The sequence below is a fragment of the Nothobranchius furzeri genome, chromosome 6, assembly GCF_043380555.1.
Source record: "Nothobranchius furzeri strain GRZ-AD chromosome 6, NfurGRZ-RIMD1, whole genome shotgun sequence".
NCBI classification, from domain to species: Eukaryota; Metazoa; Chordata; class Actinopteri; order Cyprinodontiformes; family Nothobranchiidae; genus Nothobranchius; species Nothobranchius furzeri.
The window spans coordinates 66,862,041-66,887,887 of NC_091746.1; the positions used below are offsets into that span (position 1 = coordinate 66,862,041).

General features: G+C 40.5%; 2 protein-coding genes across 3 annotated transcripts in view; both read right to left on the reverse strand.

The window, feature by feature from the left end:
* The window catches only part of ttc33 (tetratricopeptide repeat domain 33), a 28,942-nt gene extending 27,853 nt beyond the window's left edge, over window positions 1–1,089 (reverse strand). The window contains exons 1-2 of one of the 2 annotated variants that reach the window (XM_015943217.3): window positions 658–1,089; window positions 31–261 (exon numbers count right to left, since the gene is read on the reverse strand). In XM_015943217.3, coding sequence (XP_015798703.1) covers window positions 31–260 — 230 coding nt within the window. In that variant the 5' untranslated portion in view covers window position 261; window positions 658–1,089. Of the gene's footprint in view, window positions 1–30; window positions 262–355; window positions 598–657 lie in introns of those variants that run through there. The other variant, XM_015943218.3, reaches the window with a different exon arrangement.
* A 112-nt stretch (window positions 1,090–1,201) lies between these two features.
* On the reverse strand, window positions 1,202–25,166 carry prkaa1 (protein kinase, AMP-activated, alpha 1 catalytic subunit). Its single transcript, XM_015943219.3, has 9 exons — window positions 24,719–25,166; window positions 21,794–21,935; window positions 9,882–9,975; window positions 9,595–9,739; window positions 6,359–6,446; window positions 6,046–6,270; window positions 5,441–5,960; window positions 5,191–5,317; window positions 1,202–3,847 (listed from the first exon to the last, which is right to left on the reverse strand). The coding sequence occupies exons 1-9, from the start codon at window positions 24,813–24,815 to the stop codon at window positions 3,570–3,572; spliced, it is 1,716 nt and encodes a 571-aa protein (XP_015798705.1). The 5' UTR covers window positions 24,816–25,166; the 3' UTR covers window positions 1,202–3,569.
* Window positions 25,167–25,847: the final 681 nt, after the last annotated feature.

The window sequence follows — 25,847 nt, forward strand, 5'->3', positions numbered from 1 at the left end:
TAGGTGTGGTTGATTCTCTGTGCATATCACCTGCCCTCCTCAGCCAGCAGTGCGCCCTCATCCTTCAGCCTTTTGCTCTTTGCAGCACAGTCGTCCAGCAGGACCTCCCGCCGTCGTTTGATGGCGTGCAGCCAGTCCACCTCCTCGTCCGCACCTGCTCCATCCTCCTCCTCGAGTTTTTCCGCTTCAGCCTCAAACTGCTGCACTGCGGACTTTGACACCCTCTCACCGATTTTCCTCTTCCACCCAAACGAAGCCATCCTAATTCAACCATTCAATTAACACACGTGAAGCTCTCATTAGATTTTCTCTGGTGGACTTTTATTTTGAAATTTTTGCTAAAATAGCATATTACCTGCCTGGCCTGGCGAGCCAAACTAAATTAGTTTCAGTAACTTTAAAATAGAACAAAAAGCCACATATGTAACGACCACTATACTAAAGATTGTATGAATACCGTAGTTAAAATAAAACAGCTGTCAAACCGACGCGACATTGCTAGCTAGCGTTAGCTTTGGAAGCCTAGCAGCTAACGACTGCGTTCGCTCTACGAAGCTGCGCTTACCTTTGCTTGGCATGTTTATAATATGCATAAAACCAACAAACAACTGGAGAAATTGTATGTAAGCAACTATGTCCGTGACTAAAAATACGTACGTTTGTTGATGGTTGAACCTAGTAACGAACCATATTTTACGACCTTTGATGGAGCGTTCAATTTACGTCAGTAAACCCAAACATTCATTTTACATAATTACTTTTTCTCCCGAGGGTTTAACATTGTAACTCTCTTAAATAGTAAGTTTAAGCGAATTTATTAAAATCATGTTTTGTAAAGAGACTACACCTATAAATGTGCACGAGTATTACAAATTTCGCTTTTATTTTTTGTCTTGCAGTTGTATTTGAAGGCAGCATAACCCGGAAGCCATAATTGTGTTTACTTCATTTTGAACACTCCACCAAACTCATGAACTATGAAAAAAAATGAGTATGCATTATGGAAAATGATAAAAATTAATTAGAAAAAAGATCCTATAAAAATGTATGTAAAAAAACTAGTATGAAAATGTGCAAATGTAATAAAACTACTTTTTACACTGACTTTCAAGTGTTATTCTGCTCAAAAATAACACTAATACAATTTTGCATTACTAATAAATCAAAATGTAATCATGAAAAAGATTCAAAGACAGCAGTGTGCAATTTATTAGCATTTATTAGGCAGTTGCGTATACAAATGATTCAACACTTTCATTCAGATTTACACTGATCAATCCGATAGGGTCCATTCTCACTCCAAACAAAAATAGAGCTTTTTTAAAACTATATGAAGCTGTTCTATCAGACACTGAACCGAACAGCCTTTTAGGACACTTCATTTTCTAAAAGCTGGCAAAAATTTGTATTTTTTGCACACATTCACCTGTTTTCAACAAAACCCATCATATAAGGCATGGCAAGTTTTGGTCAATGCTTGCAACTGCCCTCTAAAACTAACGTGAGTGTTAAAATTTTACAACGCGTCTGCAAGACCATAAAGTTTTCGTCTTCAAATGGATTCTTTTTTTATTAACTCTGGCTTAAAACTGAGATAAAGACAAACTAAACATTTTTGCCATACCTGCCATACAGTACAAGAAAATATGATCACAATTATCGTCACTCTTAGCAATTTTTGAAGGAGAATCATTAAATATCTAAAAATGTGTAGATACATTCATCCTGGATTTCAAAGATCTGTAGAGCCGAAACTGGAAAAATCCAAACGCTGACAAGTTTTAAACAAATATCTAACTTTTAGGAATTTTTTTTGGTAGAAATGAGAACTTCTCCAAAAAAATAAGTTACTTTAATTTACAAAATTAGAAATCAATTTTACATCTACTTCAGTTTTTCTTAAATTCCAACCATCATCTTTACAGGCAGAGATGAATTACAGCTATTTTGGCAACATGATCCCATGTGTAGATTATGCAGTAAAATCCAAAACATCTCTAGAATATCGGACTTAACTTGGTGAGCTGAGGCTGAAAATATAAAATATGAACTTCAACCTTTAAAATTGCAGAGGTTACCAATAATTCAGGCCAGCAAAGGGCTCAAACCTGACATAAAAACTGATAAACAGTACGAATAATAAGGCAGCCAAATGGACACCAGTGAAAACCTTTAAGACTAGACAGGAAATGGAACAAGATCATACATATCCAAGACTCTTACCTTGCAAATTCTTTTACTTATTTTGTTCTGTGCCACACGTTTACTAGCTCGCTTTTATTCTTCATCTTTCTCACCATTTACAGTACCAGCAATGATCTGGTTCAGGTTTAAACAAACGATGTGCAACCTTTAAAGGAATGTGTGAGCGAAACATAAATGATGTTGACGGACGCCGTTGACGCACTGCATTTAATTGCTGCTCGTTTAAAATTGAGCACAGAGGCCTGAACACACGTGACTGATTGGCATTTCATCAAATGAATGTAAGCAAAAGACATCCCATCCAGTAATCATACTCCATAATCCAAAAGAAAAGAAAAAAATCATAATCAACTTGTCACTGTAATAAACTGATAATGATATATTTCTAGACGTTGACCGTCGTTGCAAAACACCTTCTAAAAAGCAGACTAGTTCTCTAGAAAGACAATCAAGTATCTGAATAATTGTGATTGAGGGAAACAAAGGTGTGACACTGAATTAAAAACAGCTAAAAATGAGTATATATTTAAACATCCAGCATTAGAGCGTAATGAAAGAAAAAACAAGTCATTGGAACCAAAACTCCATCCACTTAATGCATTGATAAATATTTTCAGGTATTTATTTATAAAAAAAAATATAAGTCGGAGCTGGACAATCGGTCACAACGAGGACAGAACCATGAACATTTAGTCTTTGACATTTAACAAAATAAAACCCAACATGGAGCATTCTTAAGTCCCTGACACGTACCAGAACCACAGAGGCCACTGCACTAATGTGATGTGATGGGAATGAAACGCTGCGGCGCTCTGGGACGTCGGCACCGCTTCTCTGATCCCTACTGAGGAAAAAAGGTAATAAAAAATAACAAAGCAGCAGAAAATTACAGAAACTTGTGCAAAAGTGCTTCCTGCATCCTATGAACATCACTCAATCCTCAAACTGTGGCTCCGCCCCCTCCCCGCAGCAGGTAAAAAATAAAAAAAGTGATCTTGTTCTCTGTACTGAAAAGCAGGCCTTGCAGGCTACAGCACAGAACGTTCAGTGTAATCACTTCTGCGTAATTTGTAAGTTGGGATGTTGATATCTGCTTTTAAACAGATTGAGAAATTTAAAGACCTCCCCCTCCCCGAAATGTTGTTTCCTGCTCTAGCTAGCTGGGTAGCGTAATCTCAACAACTCCTAGAGACCCAGTCAGCTCTGTATGTTTCCCCTCTGCACAGAGAACACCAACCTGCATGAGCGCCACGGAACAATCACCTCATCCTCAGTTGGGATGAAGTAAGCCATGAATCTGTTCCATGCTTATTGCTATAAAGACACTCAGAGAAGAAAAGGCTAGCGATGATTGTTTTTGCAAGCTATCGTGCAAGTAGTTTAATAAGATTCGCGCACATTTCAAAGAACTCGATGGTGTGGCTTCCTGGTCGAGGGGTGTTCTCCCCTCCCCCCGTCGAGTCGATGGACGAGGTCGAGGATGACCCTAAGGACCCTTCGGCGGTCTTGGTGGGCTGCACAGTGCTAGACGTGGCTGAAACGTCCGCCCCATCGACATCGTTCTTAGTGGTGGTGCGGTAGTTGCTCACAGAGCCAGAGCGGAGCGGGGTAGCAGTTCCAGACTTTGTCTCCACCATTTCATCTAAATAAAAAAGAAAAACTTTTTTTTTTTTAATGTATCCAAAAACAGCTCAATCGAGACCAAACAAAGGTAACATTTGAAAGCCCGCATGGTAAAAGCTGTGTGTACAGAAAACACATCAAACTTCCCAAAGGCCAATTTAGTGAACCCTTTCTTGCTCACTGTCTCGAGTGAAAACATAAATCTAACAAGTCGTGTTTGACTTTGATGACGTAAGTCTAGTTTTACCTCAACAACCTTTATACAGCACGCCTGTCCCACATAAAACACTCCGAACATTTCCCTTTCAGGTCCGTTCAAACAGCACAGACTTCCAAAGCCTTGAGCTGCACGTCAATCATTTATGAAATCTTTAGCAAGGCTCCAAACTACAGATCAGCACTGCGGACACGCAGGGAGCCACGCTTCAGCGTCAGCGTTAGACAGCTTGTTGTTTGTTTGTTGGGGAATTCCTAAAAAAAAAATCTGACAATTAAAAAAACAAAAGTTTTGTAATAAAAACATTTTGATTCCCCTCCAGAGCTTTATACTTAGAAGTTGGGTTTCTTCTTGTAAATACACGAGTCAGACATTTTTGCCTTTTTTTCTTGCACAAGTCAAATATTTAACAATCACAGTTAACGTTTTTTCACTTTCTGATTTTTCACACTTTTCTTGCAAATGTCTAAAACAAAAATGAGGAAATGAAGAAAATACCTCCCAAAAAATGTGACGTTCCTGTTTGAAATAAAACATTTTCACATTGGGATTACACACTTTTAACCCCCCCCCCCCCAGCTAAATGAATAATATTTATAATCTGCAGCAGCCTAGTGCATGTAGGAGTCATATGTCTGGACAGCAGTCCCTCTCTAAAGGACACCGGGTCTTGGTGGGTTAATGAGTGAAGAAAAGCATCTCTGTGTTAAAGCTCAACACAACAAAAGGTTATTTAGTTCTAATTAGTTACTAGCTTTTAAATAAATGTACTCTATGGTTTCAAATTCAGCTATCTTAACTATTTTCACTGCAAACAGCATGATTGACGTTTTTGTATCAACACAAAGCGTGTCAGAAATTCTGGCTGTTGCCATAACAACCAGGAGGACAACTGCTGTCCTCGTCTTTTCTCACATTAAATATATTGTTCAACATTGAATTTGACCACAAATCCAACTTCTCTGACACGCAGTCTCGACTGTATTTCCTCATCATTTTTGTTTTGTTTGGAAAACCGACTCTCCTCCAGACTGTGCTGTTATACATTCCAACGAGTGTTGTTTATTTTTTTTCACTATCACACCATCAGCTGATAGGATGACAGTTCAGCGTGCGGCCGCTCGGAGCAGCGTGGGAAAACTTACCATCTATGCTACGAAAGTCAAGGAGGTAGGTTCTACTGTCCACCTGGTACAGTTGAAGGCTCATCTTGGTTTGCATTCCAGTAACGGGATTCTTCCTCCTCACGCGCAAATAATACGGGTTCACCACCTGGAAAAGTTTGAATGAAAAGAGGAATTGTATTTTTTTCATGCGACTCGGGTAAAAACAGCTTTTTGAACATATTTAACAATATTCCAGAGTTGTTTTCCTCCTAAAGACTTTGCCGTTTACCTTCCACTCATAATCCAGCTGCTTCATGGCCCGACACACTTCCGTCATGATATCATTGGGCCTGCTCTGACTGCGGATCCCCAGGTGCCACTTAGCCCTCCTGACACCCTGGTGCTTGGACTTCTGGGGGTTCAGTTCATCCAGTGTGTGGCGAGGCCTGGGAGGAGTCTCTGCCAGCAGAAAGGGCACGCGCTCCGGATGGGGTTTGGCGATGCCGGCCACGGCCGCGCCGGATGATGTCAGGTGCTGGTCGTCTAGGAAGGAGTCGGGCGGGCTCGACGCCAGGTAAAAATCCTTGGCTTCGCTCATGATGCGGCGATTGTCGATGATGAGATGGTAGGCGACGGCTAATGGATCCTGGTGGTTGCGGCTGTATAAGCAGGTGAGGACCTCCTCCTCTGTGCACTCGAACTTCTCACAAACTTCCTTTAGGGCCTCGTCGTCAATCATGTTGTTGCTATAGGACGGGTCCTCGGGGAACAAGTACTTGGGTAGGTCCTGTTTAAACCACTCATCCTCTCTGTGGGGAAAAAATGCGGCGTGAATAAAAACCACGGATCATCGTTTATCTGTGTCAAATTAGTAAACGTTCTCATTGGGCTTACCGGATCTCTTTAATAGTGGCTCTTTTCATTGGGTCCACTTGCAGCATGTGCTTTAGGAGGCTAACTACTTGAGGGTTCAGGTACTGCGGGGTGAAAAAGATCCCGTCGCAGATCTTTTTAAAAAGTGTTGGCACGTGATCATCGTCGAACGGGAGCGTCCCACACAGCAGAGCGTAGAGGATGACACCGCTACTCCATATATCCACCTCCGGACCAGCGTATAACCTGAACACGAGCACAAATACGCCACTGTAAAAAACACAACGTTCGACTCTTCTGTGTTTGTGTTCACAATAATAAAAGATGGCATTACCTTCCTGAGATGACCTCCGGAGCAGCGTAGTTTGGAGAACCACAACTTGTTCTCAGGAACTCTCCGTCTGACATCATGTTTGACAGACCTGCACAGCAGTTTGCACCATCATGGCAGGGCAATTCTACCGGATACTTCTAAAATGTAATAATCTATTAAAGGGACTTTTTTCCTTACATTATAATAGTTCAATGGTCAATATAAAACATGTTAAGATTTTTAATTGATTATTACTGATATTTCAGTACCTTCCAGAATGAGCCATTTCAGGACTCTGTCATTTAAAGAAAAACAAGCTGGGGGGGGGGGGGGGGGGGTAGGCCCACCCATCCACCGGCTGCTATAAGCTGAGATGTAGGGCTGAATGATTTTGAAAAATAATCTAATTGCGATTTTTTTCCTTTAATATTGCAATTGCGATTTAAAGCTTCTTTCCGGAGTATTTCTCGTATCCGATGGCACCATCTAGTGGCTGACAAACATCACACACAAAAACTCTGTTGCATCGGTTTGTTGAAGATGGCGACTTCACGTTTCTGTTTATAAATGTGCTTCTGTAGCCGACAAACAGAGCTAAAACACTGTTGTAATACTGTTTTACGAGTATTATTCTCAAAAGTATTGGAATTTTAAACAAAGTCAAAGGTTTTCTAGAAATTTCAACGCTTCAGACATTACATTACTCATTTATCTTACCATACTTAACTTATTGTATTGAGGTTTGGGGCAATACGTATAAAACAAACACTAATCCTTTGTTTCTGTTACAGAAGAAAGTTTTGCGAATTCTATATAAAGCAAATCCAAGAGAACATACTAACAAATATTTTGTTCTATCTAAAATTATGAAATTCAAAGACTTGGTTAACTTGAAAATTTTACTAATTATGTTTAAGGCTAGAAATAATTTGCTGCCAACTAATCTACAAAGGTCCTTTGTTTTGATCCCAAAAAATGATAAGAGTAGAAAGAAACCAGAGTATAAAGGATATTTGTTCGTACTACATTAAAGCAAATGTGTATTTCAATATATGGAGTGAAATTATGGAATAACCTGGATGATGAATTAAAAAAATGTACAGCTACTGATCAATTCAAAAAAATGTATAAAGATAAAATGCTAAAATCGTATGATTTGGTGAGTTGAGGATGGAGGATCAATGTTTTAGTAGTGATATTATTTGTGGAAGTAAGAGAGCGGTTTATTTTTTGTGTACAAGGCTATTTTGTACTTTTTGTTATTTATCTTGTCTTAGTTAAAGGGGGTAGGTCATATAAGATTTTTTCTTCTTCCTCCCCCTATTTCACTCGAATGCTTATATTCTGATTTGAAGTTTGTATATTTAAACTTTGAGTGAAATAAATTATTGAATTGAAATGAATTGAAGTCATGTTGTGTTTTCATATATTTATATGTTAGAGACTTACTTGTCCGTGAAAAGTTCATCAAACCTGCATCAGCCGAGTCATTTCTTAAATTTGAAGCAAGTAAGCGATAGTCTAACGTTATTGGTTAGTTCTGGTCGGCGTTCAGTTTCCTATTGCACGGAGTTCTGTGGGGCAGGAGGCGTGCTTAGCAAAAAATAAATAAAAATGACGTATTGCTTACATTACATGATAAGATAATCACTTTTACGGATTTCTGACATGACATATACATAATTTCTGAAAGGGGAAAACTCCGGAAAGCAGCTTCAATTCACGATTATTTTCTCAAGGGGCTTTACTCATAATTTTCAACTAACAGAAGAAAAAAAAAACTGCAACTAGTACTGAATATAAACAAGTATATATAGCTACATATCTTATCAATAAGATTATTTGTCTACATATACATAAACACTCACAAGTAAAGACAATTTTTGTACTTGAAAGTGCAAAGCTGATTTAGTGTGTCTACCTGTGTACCCCTCTGGGACAAACGGACAAGATTAAAATCTACACAAAACCCTTTAGGGATGGGTACCGAATTCGGTACTTTTTAAGGTACCGACCAAATTCCATAGTACCGACCGAGCACCGATTCACGTCATTTGAAACGGTGCCTCGTTTCGGTACTCGTCCTTCATAACGAGAACTTGCCAAGACAGCTGCGCATGTGCAAGAGCGTTATGTCGGTCGCTGCGAGCGAGTTGTAAACAGAGCAGCATGGGTAGAAAGAACGCACGCTAAAGCTTGGGTCCACTTCACTAAATGTGATGGGTAACTGGGTGATGATGAAACCAGCGACAACGATCTAAGTGAGACATCCTCATCTTAATCTGCTCCGGTAGGTAAATATAATTAGCTTGATATGTTAGCTTCCGTTTCGCTAATGGTGCGTTCGCTTTCTCCTCGGAACTGCAAATTTCCGACTAGAAGAACATGAACGCGCTCTAAAGTTTGGCTTCACTTTACTAAATGCAACGGGTGATTGGGTGAAGATGAAACCAGTGACAACGATCTAAGCGTGAGGCATCATCGTTTTAATCTGCTCCAGCAGTTAAATAAACTGTTTAAGATAACGTTAGCTTGATATGTTAGCTTCCATTGCCACCGTTGTTATCAGCTAATGGTTTGTTCGCTTTCTTCTCTGAAATTCTAACTTTCCAGTAGGAAAAATCAAATGAAAAAGGACAGCAAAAGGAATGAAGATACACAGTAAATTTAGTTCACAGTAAAGATGTTTGCTTCAGTTTAATTATCAGCTTATAAAACTACAAGGACGATGTTAAAGTACAAACAGTTGTATGTTATTTATCATGATATTTATCAAATATGGTTATATATTGAGGAAAATATATATTTAATTATAAAAGAGAATTAAAATATTAAACACTCAAAAGTATCGAAAATTGGTACCGTTAAGTACCGGTATCGATTCCTAGGTACAGGGAATTAGTACCGAATCGATTCAAATGTCAAAGGTACCCATCCCTACAACCCTTCCAAAGCCTTTGTTGAGATTTTCCCATCTGGATTAAAATCCATTCACACCAGCAATAGTTTTCTCCTTCCTTGAGTTTGCGGACATATTTCTGGCATAGCTACAGCCAGCAACTGCTAACTAAAAAGGTGTTATAACGCCTCATCTCAAGTGCGTAATAATGCTCTCAAACTCACACACAGAAGACATACTGGAATCTTCCCATAACCACAGAATGCTTGTTGTACAACCAGAAACCACGGAGTTTACCTTTGTGATCAGGAGCCAGCTCCACCTGCTCACGCTCCCTGGTTTATTTCTCAAAACTCACCAAAATCTGCAATTTTTGCATTCATGTGTGCGTCGAGCAGCACGTTCTCGGGCTTGAGGTCTCTGTGTACCACCATGTGCCTGTGGCAGTAGTCTACAGCTGAAATGATCTGCTGGAACAGTCGACGGCTCTCCTTTTCTTGCAGCTGTTGCAGCAGAAACGACACATTAGGTGTGATTTTACCTGTGACTAAGCAGCAGTCAGGACACCGCTGAGACTATCAATACACGCAAGCACGCGCACGCACACACACCTCTAAGGACAGCTACAGTATTGGCGAGTATTACCTTTCCATTCTTGCAGATGTAATCGAAGAGCTCTCCTCCGGAGACATACTCCATGACCATGAAGATATCAGTAGGGGTACTAATAACTTGATATCTGCAGTAATAAAAATACAGGTAAAATAAAACAGCAGAGGAATACAATACATTTAAAACAGGTCAAATTGCAAACACTTATTATTGAGCCTGATGACTTGCATCTGCACGACTCACCAAAATAGGCACATAACACCGTGATTTACGGCATGTCAGATAAATAAAAGAGAAAGGCCCAAATAAGTAACTCCCTGTTTGTTGTTGCTTTATTTTTATAACTTGCTACCAGTAGAACATTTGGCTTTTCTACACTGACTGATCAGTCACCTGTAGTTAAAACTGGGCGGGGCATGTCAACAAGCTGTTGGCATGATGCAAAACGTTGTTATTTTAGCCCAGATGAGGGCTCTGCCCCGCAGAGCAAAACATTTAGTCACTTTCCACTTTCTGAGGTCTGAATGTAAATGAAGAGGAAATGACAGTGCTGCATTAACAAAGGTACAGCGGAAAATATTCAGACCCCCGTCAATTATTGCAGCCATTTGCTAAAATAAATGAAATTTCTTTTTCTCTCATTCATGTACACACTGGACCCCACACTGACAGAAAAGCACATACATTTTAGAAATTTATGCAGATTTATTTTAAAAATGACAAACTGATGTATTTCATGGTCCTAACTATTCACATCCTATGCTGTGACACTCATATTTCACTCAGGTGCTTTCCATGTCTTCTGATCATTCTTGAGATGGACCTACACCTTCATTTTAGTCCAGCTGTGTTTGATTATACTGATAGCAGCCTTGCCTGCTGGTGGTGGTCGGAGGGACCGGTGGCGCCTGTGCTCGGCAGCCTCGACTCTGTCAGTGCGCCCCAGTGCAGCTGTGGCTACATCGTAGCTCATCCCCACCAGCGTGTGAATGTGTGAATGACTGATTGTGTTGTAAAGCGCCATGGGGGGTTCCAGGACTCTGGAAGGTGCTGTATCAAATACAGGCCATTTACCATTTCAGTGTGCAAGACACATGAAAGTCCACACAGAGTTTCTAAAAGACACCTGAAGGACCCCGAGATGGTGAGGAATAAGATTCTCAGGTCTGATGAAACCAATATATAACTTTTTGACCTTAATTCCAAGGGTGTGGAGAAAAACCAGGCACTGCTCATCACTTGTACAATACATTCCTCACTGTGAAGCATGGCGCTGGCAGCATCGTGATGTGGGAGTGTTTATCACCTCCAGAGACAGGACCACTGGTCTCAATCGAGGGAACAATGAGTGCGGCCAAGTACAGGGATATCCTAGACAAGAACCTTCTCCAGAGTTCCCAGGACCTCAGACTGGGCAGAAGGTTTACCTTCCAACAAGACAATGACCCCAAGCACACAGCTACAAAACGAAACAGTGGCTTCACAGCAACTCTGTGACTGTTCTTGAATGGCCCAGCCGGAGCCCTGACTTAAATTTGGTCAAACTGCTGCAGTATAACAAAGAGTGAAAAATTGTGCCTCAATTATTTACAGCAACATGTGTGAACGGAGGCTGGTACTAGGGCCCGACCGATGTTGGGGTCATTAACAGTATCGGCCATCGACCAAAAAGACGGCCGATATGGCCGATATCGCGCTACCTATCCAGCAGATGGTGCCAGCTTTATGAACTCATGTTGTGTGGCTCCACTCCTTTGAACACAAATTATTGTTTTGGAACTTTTTATTTATTTATTCTTATTTATGTTTCTTATGTGCAATTATTTCCTGTCCAGGGTGAATAAGTTCACCAAGTTAACTTCCACAGAGTGTTACTTTGTTACAAAGCACAAGTATTACGTTTTATTTATTGCTGCATTTTTATTATTTTAATATTCTTATAGGGATCTTCTGTCCCTAAACTTGTGTGTGTTGTTAGATTCCCCAGAGTTAGCTAAGTCAGAAAAAACATGTTGTAACCAGTTGTTTTAGCATAAAGCAATGGAAGGGAAGGCTTGCATTCACCTACGTAAAAAAAACTCTAAAATGTATGTGAATTCACTTACATTGTTTTATGCTAAACTAAGAAAACCAACTGCTGCCAGATCATATTGGGCTGGTTATAAAATGCTTTTTCTGACTTGTCTAACTCTGGGGAATCTTAACAAGACACAGTTTTACTAAGTGGTGGAATATTCCTTTAAGTTAAAATGTATTTGTGGAAACCACAGTTTACAAGAAAAAACTTGAATGTTAGATTTATGCTGTGAATGAGTTTGTGTGTTCTGTTGTTTTTGAGATTGCTAAATAAATCTTATTTGCATTACTTGGAAACCCGAGTGAGTTATTGAGACAGTTCTTTGGTGTGTAAGAGAGAAATAAGTTTGCATCAAAAAGGCAGAGAATGAAGGGTTTAAGCTTAAGAAAATTTTTATTTCTTTTTTTGTGAGGGAGATTTATCGGCCATTATATCGGCTATCGGCCTTTGTTAAGGGTTTTAGATCGGTATCGGTCCCAAAAAGAGCATATCGGTTGGGCCCAAGTTGGTGCTTCTCAATCAATCGATCAAATTGTATTTGTATAGTGCTGTAGGGTTAGCAAATTGAGTGCTTTAAGAGCTCAAGATATATATTACCTCTACTTATGACCAATAAGCTGGGATACTCTACTTAAATATAGAATATCCACCCTGCTTGGTCTTTAAGGTGTTTAATCAGAAGATCTAGGATTCTTGCTTTATCAGGGGATGGTACACACTTCGTTTTGATTCAAGAGTCAGGCTTATAAAAGTAAGAATTTATTTTACAAACTATGAAAACATGACAAGTTAACTAAGCATTTACTGTGATGTATGAAACGTATGTGTCAATGCAATGTTAGTCGGAACCTCCTTATCTAGGAGAGCTGAGTTCTGGATGTAAAAGAATTTGGTTTGTGTTAAGCTATGGAGTTGGTTATTATCAAGACACATCAGACGCTATCTGTCATGTCTACATACCCACTCCAAGACCCTCGTGATAGATCCGAAATGTCGAAGTCCTCGGACTTCCAGGCACCGAAGTCCGTAGAAGAAACTGCGGCACTACTAAACCGGTCTTAGAGTTGTCTTCAGGTCACAAGAGACGGATGGAACCGCGCGTCTGGGATTCGTAAGGAGTCTAACAATATCAGCTTGTTTTGCAGGAACTGTTTCTGTATCAGCTTTGCAGGTGCAAAAAGGTTTTGACGACGTGTCAAAATCTTTGATGGGTTAAAGTGGTGTTGCTTCAGATGGCCGGTCTGAAACTTTCTCTAGAACTGCCGAATCACCCAGAGTGACCCAGTTTTAAGGTTCTCATGTTACGATTTGCGCAGCCAACCAAAGGTTGACAGGTTTGAGAAATGTTTACCAAGAACCTCAGAAACACGCCTTCCTTGATATCAGATGCTCTGACTGGGGTAAAAGACTATTTATGTGTCATCAGTTTAACTTAACCTTACTTGTTGTTGTGTGAGTGCAAATGGTGTTGACCTTGCCATATAAACATGCTGAAACATTTTTCAATCACTGTAGTCATAACCATGACATTCATTTCACACTTCAATCATTGAGCACAGATTAATGAAGCATTTCATTATATTAAAATTATTATAAGTAGCAATAAACAAATGTTTATTTAATGATTATCTAGCTTGTAAGGTGTAGGAGTAGTTCATATTGATTTAGGAAATCATTCTTGATTTAGCAACTGATCTGAGCTGGAGTGTTCCTTATATGGAAGCATGAAGACCTGAAAGATTGGACCTTGGGGAGAGAAAGTTATTGTTGACATTTCGTTATCTGTTGCTAGAGCTACAGAGTCTCTGAGCTCCAGCTGGTATGAAGGCGGGCCAAATTAAAGGGAACACATGCAGTCTTGTGTCTCCTTTTTGACCAGATGTTGAATAATCGCGCCGCTGCGAACCGGTTCCGCCGTCACATTCCCGCAGAAACTGGTTGATCACACCGGGGCCAGACTACTAACATGTGGCTTTACAACCACAAATGTCCTCAGAAGCGAAAACGCTTTTAAAAGGGAGGGAGGAGTCCTAACTGTTGCTGCAGGTGTGTTGTGTGAGAGTGCAGTTATATACTGGTTAATATATTTTTGGGTTCAGTTGCTTTCATGTGGCCTAATGTGAGTCTATTTGGGATCATTGGAATGATCAGCAGCATTTCTTGATGTGACTTTATGGCAGTTGCCCAGGGCATCATCGCAAGGAGGATGGCATTCATTTACTTTTGTTTTATTTGGTATTTTTTCAGTCATTTTTGGAAATGGTGATTAATTTTGATTAATTCACAGCCTATGTTTAATTACATTTAAAAATTAGTTGTTTGACATCCCCAATTATAATAAATGTCTACAGATGAGTTCAAACAAAACAGATGAGAATTGCCCTTAAAGAGCAAGTCACCCCCAAATAAACTTTTTTGCTGATAAACTAAATAAACGAGTGTCTAATCGTGCTGCAGACACGTGTCGTCAATAATTTGGCACTTCAGTGCATCTTAGTTAAAATTTAAATATTCTGCCTAAAACTGGCAGTGTTGTGCCGTTGTCAGGTAAAAACTCTGCACTGTATTTTAATTTAAATCGGCCACCGCTATTGGCTAAGAAGTATGCTATGATGTAAACTGGTACATTATGATGTCACAATGCTGTTTTGAGCCTGAGTGTGTGTGTATTTGTTAGCGGCTCCGCCCTCTCGGTCTGCCAGGCAACAGCATGTGTTGCATTTTTCAAACATGAAGTGGGAGTGGAGTTAAGACTCTGGTAGGGGTTGACTTGCTCTTCAAGCTGTTTAACTTGGACCAAGCATTTTAGGTCACGGATAGGTGTAGCTTAGGGTCTCTGTCTATACACCTTATAAGACAATTTAGGTGATGGCATGTTGTTTTTCTGCTATTGAACTGTTTTCTAATAATGTTGTGTTTAATAAAGTGAAGGAAGGAGAGAAATAACCTTTCCCTAGCAGTTTTTAAAAATTTCCCCATGTAATCCGATTAATCGTGTCGAGACCCCATCCGATTCATCGATTATCCAAATAATCGTTTGTTGCAGCCCTAGTCGATGGTCTTCAGGCGACTCTTGAAGACCTGCAGCGATGGTGACTGTTTGATAACAAGTGGGGGCTAATTCCAGAGTGTAGGATCCAAGACAGAAAAGGCCCAATCAGCTCTAGTCTTGTACCTAGTTCACTGGACTATTATTAATTCTTGATCAGCCGAGCGTAGGAAGCATGAAGGGGCATGCATTTGTAGTAACCCAGCCAGATATGACGGGGCACTACCGTGGAGGGACTGGAAGACTTTAAACTTTGCTCGATAAGCCACAGGGAGGCAGTGTAATGAGGCCAGCACAGGCGCAATGTGAGCTGTTTTCTCCGAGCCTGTCAGGAATCTAGCTGCCGAATTTTGAACTAGCTGTTACCATTTCAGTGTTGCCCAGCAACTTCTGACATATCGACCAATAGCTGATGGTTTTGCCCCAGCAGAAGGGGTAACCCTTCATCTTGGATCAAGATGTCAATCAAAAGCTTGAGGCTGATATGTTGATGTTAACAGGGAATCTATGTCACACCCACCTACTATTATGGGTCCCTGGAAATAAGAAAAAAATGATTGCAAGTCAACGGGGCTATAAAAGCCGTTTTCCAGTTATCGTGAAAAAGAGATGCATCTGAAGAACACTTTGAATGTTTTCAGTGGAGAAATATGTTGGATTGTGAATTAAGGCTTGATGTGGATTATACATTTTATTGGAGCCCATTCCATTCATTATGTTGACATAGATTCACATTGATGTCAACATAATGAATGGAATGGGCTGCAGCAAAAACACAGTGTCCAAATATAAACAAATTTAAATCATTGTATAAAAAAATGATAATTAATGGATATGAAAAAGAGGTTCTCTGAGCTTCAGGAAACTATTGTCATTATTATTTTGCTGTTGTTGATGTAATTATTGTTATTATTATTACTATCATTAGTACCACAAAATGTTTATACAAAATGCTCTCATTAGTAGCTGCATATATATATGAATATGTATGTATGTATGTATGTATGTATGCATGCATGCATGAATGCATACATGTATGCATGCATGAATGCATACATGTATGCATGTATGCATTCATGCATGCATGTATGCATTCATGCATGCATACATGTATGTATGTATGTATGATGTATGTATGTATGTATGTATGTATGTATGTATGTATGTATGTACGTATGTACCGTAAATCCTCTAATACAGGCCTGGGCCTGTATTTGACTCAAGCTCATCAAGCTCCAGGCCTTTATTGGAAGGAGGACCAGAATTAGAGGCAGGCCTCAATTTCTATTTGAGCAAAATGAACTAATGGTTCGCTGGAGTTTTTGACAATTAAAATTGCGCCCACATTTTCAAAGTTAAACACATTTCTTTTAACAACGGTAGTTTCTGCTTCAGCCCTCTCCCCCCTCCCCCTGCGCAGCAGCCGCAAACTCACTGATGCGCCTGCAGCTTCTCAGAGTTCCTGCTGCTCTAAACATTAAAATAATTATTTCATTTTCTGTTCCTCACTTCTGATTACCTTCAGTGGTGTCTGTTTGTTGCAACCACCAGGTACAAAAACTAACTTGTTTTTATTTGACTATTTCTCTGTCCTGTCTGTTTATTATCTTCCTGCATCTCCTCTCAATCCTAAAGAGAAACTGCTACCTGGGTTCATATATATTCACCTTATGAGTTACCTTTGAACTGCAGTTCTAAAAGATCTACCGACCGCAAAAACAGCAGAGTGCTCGCCGGCCGCACCGGTGAGGTGCGTCACCGGAGGACAAAACAGGTGATGCGCCCCGCTCCACAGCAGCGAAAAGCATCAGGCACAAATAAAAGACAGAAAACATAAAAGGAAATGAGCGACATGAACGATCGCGTGTTAAATTTGTTTTTGAGGCGGCGACACCTGATTTGATAATGTTACTGTGGCCGCGCTCAGGACGCAGATGTCTGGAGCGCGTCAACAATCAGAGCTTTGCATGCGCAAGCTGGTTACGGTTAGGATGGGGGTGAGGGGAAGGTTAAATTGCAAAAGGGTAAACGTCACAATTTGGTTAAATGTCCGTTTTACGGCGGGTGTCCGTACCGACGCTCTGGCGCAGCACGTTGCCTCCCGACGCGCAGGGGCTTGTCACCTGCTGAGAGCAGGCTGCTGTCTTTTCCGTGGACTGCATCTTGCCGGTCAATATCACGTGACAGCGACTAGTCGATGACAGGCATAAAAAGTCACTATAGAGCGGTGAAGTCAACTAGTGACTAGTTCATACAACCCCTGCTACTGCTCCCCAGAGTGTTCTGCAGCATAATCAGCACGTTCTCTTTGAACGTGATATCAAATTTTCGCCTCCTCTTTGTCTCCGCACGGTTAAAGTTACCCTCGCGGTCTGGCAAATCAAAGGTGAGATGATGACACAACCGCCCCCCGTACTTGCTTGTTACCACATTCCACCCGGCCACAATAAAAAAACTGCCATTATTCACCTCCGCCGACTCCGACCAAAATATGATACCCGTCAGTTAATTAAATACAGGCTAATATTAGAGGATTTATGGTATGCATGTATGTATGCATGTATAGATGGTAATTTGTAAAGTAAAGGTAAATTAGTAATGTGAGACAAGGGGGTGGGATTGAATAAGCACTTGCTTCTTCTTATTCTTTTTTCTTGGTATATCTTTTCTTTTCTATGTTCATTGATTTAAAGAATATTTTGTCTTATGTTCAAATAAATGTTTCAATCAATCAATAAATCAATCAATGATTGCATCCTTGATTATATGCAATTATGACAGAAATCCTAGCCTTTAAATTAGGTATAATATGTATATTTACATAGGAGGGTGGCAAAAGATGCAGATTTGACGTGGAAGTATATGATGTCCCATCAGTGACATAAAACACAATATAGACACACACGATCAGCTAATTTCACCCAATTTTACTGTATTAAAAAAACCACAAAGGTTTTTAAGCATGTCTGTTTCCGTTCGTAGATTTGTCACAGAATTTAGAATTAGCCGAGGAGAATGACATCCACACAGAGGTTAAATTCTGGAGTTAGGTGTTAGAAACCGATATACTCGGCTTGCAAAAATGACAGCTGGGGAATTAAAAGAACTGGGCTGTGAGGCTTATCCAGCAGCTGTACTTTCAGACGGTCAAAAATGGTCTCTGTGCTTTAGATCTGATGTGAAACATTCAGACTGTTTACACTACAACACACGGCAAATGTAAGCATGAAGACAGGAATGGAGACTGGCATAGTTCTACAAAAGTAACCACAAACACTGATTACGGTACATCAAAAGAGCATCTGTGTTCTACCTTTGTTCTGAGTTAATCTGATCACAGATCAGCACAATCTAACATCCAAATGCAGGAACATCGTGAACATTCAGTGATCAGTCTGAACTAGATGAAACTATTCACTACGAAAGAATCTTTAGTCGGTGAGTTTGATTTTTACACATTAAAGCTGCATTAGGACATCTGGAAAAAGAGCTAGCCTAAAACCCTTTTTTCATGCCTCTTAACAACGTACAGCTATAAACATATTGTGGAGAATAAAAAAAAAAAAAAAAAAAGAAAAACATTAAAGTGGTTCTCTTGCATTTGTCTAAAAACCACCAATAACACGACTCGGACATCTGTAGCTACACGGTTTGTCACTTGCTGTTTCCACCTACTGCTGTACTGTGTTTGCTTTTACTAGTTATTTTTTTTACTGTTTTTGTTGATCCGTTTTATTGTCTCTTTTATTGTGGACTGACTTTGAGTGTAGAGCTGGGCGACATGGCCTAAAATCAATATCACAACATATTGAGGATTTCACCTCAATAACGATAAATGGACATTAACTACAGGTAGAAGAAGAAGAAGAAAATATCATTTCTATAGCGCCTCTCAAGATAAAAATCACGAGGCGCTTTACAAAAACAAAAAATGTAAAAATATAAAAAAGCATTTAGAAAATGTTTAAAAATATATTTTAAATTAGCAAAAATAGGCAATTGTGATTAAAAAATGTTAAGAAAGAGAGAGTGAATAGGAAAGAGGGAAATCAGTGGATCCTGAGGAAGGTGGAATAGGTGGGGAGAGCAGAATAAAGAGAGAGTGGTGATGGCCAGCTTGAACAGGTGAGTCTTCAGCTGCTTTTAAAGGAGACCACTGAGTCCACTGATCTCAGGCTCAGGGGGAGAGAGTTCCAGAGTCTGGGGGCCACAGCTGCAGATGATCTGTCACCTTTGGTCTTTAGCCTGGTGCGCTGCATAACCAGTAGGCTTTGATCACTGGACCTCAGGGACCTGCTGGGGGTGTAGGGACTGAGAAGATCACCAATGTATGATAGTGCTCGTCCATGTAAGGCCCTATAGACCAGAACCAGGATCTTGAAATGAACCCTGAAGTTGACTGGCAGCCAGTGAAGCTGGAGGAGAAGCGGGGTGATGTGGATGTGCAAGCTGTGCTCTCATTAAGAAAACGAGAACTAACCATATGGTGGGGACGCAGAAACTGACAAGTTAAAGAAAATGCAATGGTGATCTGAAATATAAACGTCCTCAGGACAAACACTGTCAGCATTTAGACCCAGGGTAAAAACAAGGTCTAGAGTGTGCCCCCTGGTGTGTGTGGGGCCAGAAACATGCTGGGTAAAGCTGAAGGAGTCCATAAGGCTGGAGAAATTCATGGCAAAGTGATCAGAGGGATCATCAACGTGGAAGTTAAAGTCACCCACAATCACCAGTCTGGACAGCTTCACAGTGGAGGATAGAAAGTCACTAAACTCCTGAAGGAAAGAACCGTTTGGACCAGGTGGACAATAGACCACAGCACAGTAGAACGGGTCCTTACGCCCGACTTTAATCAGCTGCAGTTCAAAGGAAGCAAACTGACCAGAGGTTGTAGAGCTACCTGGAAGATGGTCTCTGAAAACAACAGCTAGGCCTCCACCACGACCAGAACCCCGGGGCTGGCTAAGAAAAGAATAACCACTCGGGCAGAGTTCAATCAGAGCAGAATAATCAGATGTTTGCTGCCAAACTTCAGTCAGAAACAGAAAATCCAGGTTTTTAGAGAGAATTAAATCATTGAGCAGGAAGGACTTATTGTTAACAGAGCGGGTATTTAATAGAGCCATGCTGAGTGAGGGTGGAGGAATCAGAAACTACAGAAACAGCTGGAGTTAGTGGACATAAATTAGCAGGGTTAGATCCACGGTGTTTGTAAAAACCACTTATGGAGGGAACAGGAGGAGAAACCACTGAGGAATGAGGACAAACCGACCTTAAAAAACTTGGATGGATGTACCGCGCTGCAAAGCGGCCTGGCGGGAATGCGGAAGTGGCGCTCAGGTCACCAAACAAAGGACAAGAAGCTAGAAGATCGCGCCGATGTTTACTAGATAAACCACGCTTTAAGAGAAGTCTTATTCTGACCTGGATTCCTGCTCGTTTACCTCTTTTCCTCCGACGTTTTCCCGGGACCGGATAAACATAGCCGGAGGTGCGCAGCTCGGGACCGTCGTTTGGCTCCGGGCCAGCGCGCCACTCAGTTAAACAAACAGGACGGTACGTCCTCGGTGCATCTTGGGCGATCAGGTATGCGCAGAAAAAAAAGTTGTCCACTAGATGGGGCTGTTAATACGCTGAGTCACATTTTTACGTGACTAAAGGTGGTACAGCTTCTTAAAGGGACATGAACGTTGCCAACCTACACACCTCTTTTCAGTTTTTATTATCAGATTTATTGACATGAGAAACAATATCCCCATAAGAGTCAGAAATTTCGATAACGATAAATGTTTGATTTATTGCTCAGCCCTCCTTGGGTCTCCTAATAGTTGCTTTTAAATACAATTTATTAATATTAAATATAAAAAATATCTTTATTAGGTCCTTACAGCAATATAAGTAAAAATTAAAGATTATATTTTTTTAAAAGCAATACACATCAGATCAGACTACCTTTTGTCTATTTTCAGAAATCTTTGTTGCTTCTCGTTCTGTTTTAGGACTTTACAAATCAAACATCCACCTTTCACACCAACAGCCTGACCTTTAAAAATGTTTATGCAACTTCAGCAATGCAGATATGTAAGGGCTTGGAAAACAAACAAACATAAACAAACATGACATTAATGCAGAGATTCAATAAATGTAGCACTGCTGGCGGTTTAGGTTTATGTTGCATGACATTTCTAAGGCAGAGTTACACACTTTGTCCCAGAGGTTTGTGCAGCTCTCACACACAAAGTTTACATTCTTGTGCATGCACGACACGAGCTGATGTTCAGATTAGCCGCCCCCACCCCTCCTGGTCCGTTTAACAACGCTCTAGCTGCAGCTGAAATACTCGGGACATCACAGGTCAGACAGGAAGTACTTTTGCAATTTCCAACACTATTTTTAGATGAGTACTACTCCAGTGTCTGTGCATTCCTACTGTATGCTAGTAAAAACACGTATTTGTATACGTGTGTTAACTCGACTTGGCACATTAGGGTGTAATAAAGACTCAACTGGTGCAGATGTCGCCCACAAACGACCTAAAACATGACAGCCTGTGTGATTACTGTAGCAACTAATAAACCTGGAATAAAAGCGGCAACTTATGATCTCACATTAAAGATGAAGGGATTCATGACAAAGAGGTCACGCTGCAACTAGCAGGCCGAGCGCTCGTGGAAGAGCAGACTGGGTCAGAGAGACATCATCCTGATGGCTGTATTCGTGAACACACCGTTCTAAAGTCTGGAAGCAGCTGAGTGGGTGGCATTAATGTGGCAGTGAGGGGATTATGGAGAAGTGAGCAGTGTGTCATCTAGGACTTACAGTTTAATTATGTGAGGATGCCTGAAAAGCTTGAGGTTCTGGATCTCCCGACGAATTTTCCCCACCACATCCAAGCTGCGGATCTTCTGCCTGTTCAGGATCTTCACTGCCACTTGATGCTTGGTGAGTTCATGTTGGCCCACTGCAGGGTGAACACATCAGAGTGTTTGAATAGTACAAATCATCCAGCTAAGGCTCGCAAATTATGAAAAACATAATTAAGCACATCTTCATAACAGAAAATCTTGACAAGTGTAGTTTTCTTAGAAACAAACAAAAGTATCAACCCTAAGCCTGTGATTACTTCTTATTTCTGTATTTTTACACAAAACACAGGGAGAATGGTGAGTTTGAGCTAAACAAATATAATCACACTTGCTTGTTTACATGTAACAGACAAGGGTAAAGAAGTGTTTATTTGGATGTGTGTCACTCTCTGCTTGGTAATTCAAAGTCCAATGTTCCAAAACCTTTCAGCTTGACTACTAGATGTAGATGCCACATGTACTCTTCCACCTCCCTGAACTGGCTCTAAAAATTACAGACCCGAGTAACATCTGTATACAGAACCTATCCTAATCTGTGTGTGCCACAGCTGAATTACCCTAATCTAAGTTCTTTCCCTTCCTTTCAATACCAGATTTAGCAAAAAACATTTAAGAGTTTTTAGTAACAATGTGTTAAACATACTGAGCAGTTTTGTTGTCATTAGCCAGTCCGTTTGTTTATTCGACTTTCTGACACAAAGAACATATTTGCACCAAATCAGCAACACAAGATGGAGAACACGAGCTTGTGATTGGTTAGGACAACACTTTCGTCAACAGCACCGCTGTTGCCCTCTCAAAAAAATAAAGAGAGCCGAAGATATCTAGCGGAAGACATGGAGCAGCTTGAAGAATACCTCGTAGAAAAACTCAAAATATGAACGTTTTATTCACCCGTGACTGGAGGAGTAAAAGGATGCAAGCAATTTATTCGTGGACAGGAAGGAGGGGAAACGTGGGTTTAGAGGTGGTGAGTGCATGAAGAGGTGGAGGAGAATGACAGACATATTTGTCCGTGTTAAAAGGTTTCTGAAATATAAAAACACAATAGTAAATGCACGATCTTGGACCAGATGCATGACAGGATATCACAGAACAGCGCTACGCCTTCTGTTGTCCAGACGGGGAATTGATTTGCAACAGCCCCCATGAGACGGAGATGTCTCTTGTGTGGTTCCCTCCCTCGTGGAGCTGATGCAGAAGCATAAACTAGCCTTAAGACCCAATGCTCAGACTCTACATGTGGTAGCGACATGTCACACATAAAAACAAGCTAATAGTTTTTACACATGTCAGACTTTTGAATCCAAAAATCCACAGGACCCAGAGACTCTTGATTTTTTGTTGATGACTTTTGTTTCTCAAACTTTATCTGCAAAAAACGAATACAGACTATGTTGTTGACGTCTGTTGTCCTTTGGGCTTGCTGTAGAAAAACAAAGGGGGTTATGGGAGATGGAGAAGGAAGACGAATGAAAGGACGTAAACAATGTTTTTCTCGTATTTGACATAAACAGAGACAACGTACTTTCTTGACAATCTTCGCTGTTGTGTGTGGAGAAAAGTGAAAAAATAAAAACAAACAACATGTGTTGATGCATAATAAGCTCGGCAGCCATGCTGGCGCATGTTCTGGGTGAGCAGAGCTGCTTCAAGACTGCGAGACCCTCACGAGGGAGGAGCAAAATATCAAACATGTTTGATATTCATGCGACTGCGTGATTGCTGCTCAGGAGGTGTTAATCACCTCACATTACTCCCATACACTAGACAATACACGAACTTGCCCTGACCTAAAAGATTCTTGCATGAGAGAAAAATTGGCTCAAAACGGTCCAAAAATCACAGTGTACGCCCGGTTTTACTGTAATATTGTGGATTCCTTTTAGACTATGAATTAGAAATTTAAAAGAAAACAAATGGTCACGTGTGCATAAGCGCTTATTTATATGGCTCAAGTAAATTTTGCAGCCCTACACATATTATATTTAGCATGATGTTGAAAATGGCTCTTTCGGTCATAAAGGGTTTGAGCCTTTGAGCTAGATGGACGGTGGAAACCACTTAGGGGTTACTGAGCAGTAGCATTAGATTTTATCACCGGTGAAATATTAAATGTGCAGCACTCAGGCATCTTCACGGATCAGCAACTCCAGTGGACTGAGACGCTGTTTTCTCATCAACAACAAATAACATGAGTGGAGGAGAGTGATGAGTCACTGGAAACTAACTGTAAACAGAGCGAGTGGCTGTTCTGACAGAACAGGAGGGACAAAAGTCATGCTTCTGAAACAAAAATGTGTTCAAATGTAGGTTTAATTTAATGGTTTCAATCGGCACTTCCGGTCAAGGCGAGTGCTGATAAACCAAGCTAACGGTGCCCAAAACGCGAATCACCCTCTGACAACACGGGGAGTAAACGTGGGTGTTTGTCCAACTTTCTGTTTCAACACACCTGAATGCGTAAATATTTCCTCAGCGTGATGGTCGAGCCTGATGGCGGATTTTGTTTACCAATATATATTTTTTGTGGAAGCAGGGGAACGGAAATGAACACACGTCTTTTTAGCCACAGGCGCAAACACCAGCCACAGGAGGTTCACTCGGGTCTTGACAGAGACTTTTGGCTCGCAGGCCAACATATTGCTGACAACGCTAACTGGTAATAAGAAATAAATAATCATCAGTTTAACAAGTTGCACCGTTTAGTGCAACCCAACAGTTCCAACTCGTTATGGCAAAGAAGACAAACTGAGTGTGGCTGCATACATTCCAGGTCTGGCGACAACTTTAGCTTTGAGACTAGGCTACATTAGCAGCTAAGCTAAAAGCGCTATCATCTTGGGTGGGCAGGATGTACTCTGCATGTCGGACCTACCTTTAACCTTTCCAAACGTCCCGACTCCAAGCGTGTCCCCGAGAATGTAATGTCCTATTTTGACTCTTCCTTCATGTTTTTGTTTTTCCGTCGCCATCTTCCCGCAGTGGCCTTTCTGCGGGGTTAGCTAGCTGCAGGCGGACACAGACCGAACTCAGCTGTGTGCGGCTCTCTAGCGGCTCGGCTCCGTACGGCGAAAGTGGGACGACGCGCCCCGGCGTCTGCGTGATTCGTCAAAACCACACGAGACGTTGCGTTCACGTAACACAGAAAGCTCGCAAATATTAGCATCTAAGAAAAACAATGCGAGGAGCTCGTTTTCATGATCCTCTGACAATAGTAACGGAGGAAATAGTAACGTCATTTTAAAAGTATGCTTTGAAATGTAATGAAGTAATCATAAAAACAAATATGATTTATTCAAGTATTTATTTTGTAATCTTGTATAACCGGAAGATGTAATCCATCACTTTATGCAATTGCTAAAAAGACCCTTAATATCAATAGAAATTTCTGTATACTAAATAAAGTACATGATAAAAATGTGTTAAAAATTCAAGCAAATTACATCTGTTATTTGCACGATGGGCATGTGTTCTGAGCAAAATATTTCAATAAACAGGAAGTGTTTACTATTGGTTTAGGGAAAACTGGACCGCAATTCGCATTTATCTAATAAAAGTTTATGAGTCATGTCACAAAATAGTCACTTTCCCAGGTGTCCTGCAAAAATTGGCTGAACAAAAAGTTATTAATTACTATCTGGTTAAATCTATTTTAATTGATTGTGGCGCCCATTTGATAAACCTAGAGAAAATATATCAGTAAACAGCTTTAACAGGATTCACAACAAAGGCATGCATGTGAGTAAACCAGACTTTATTATAAAGCAATAGAAATCTGTGTTGACACAGAAAGCACCCAGGCTGGATGACGTTCAGCTTTGTGTAAACAATGAACGCAAGTGCTGAACTTAAATGCTGAACACTTTATTTAAACTCCATTATTACACAGCAAAGAACAGAAAAACATTTCAAAATGAACCAGAGCTACTAATCCAGTACATCATATTTCAACAGTCAGAGCAGGAAACAAACCAACATTCATCAGTTTAAATTTGACACAATCC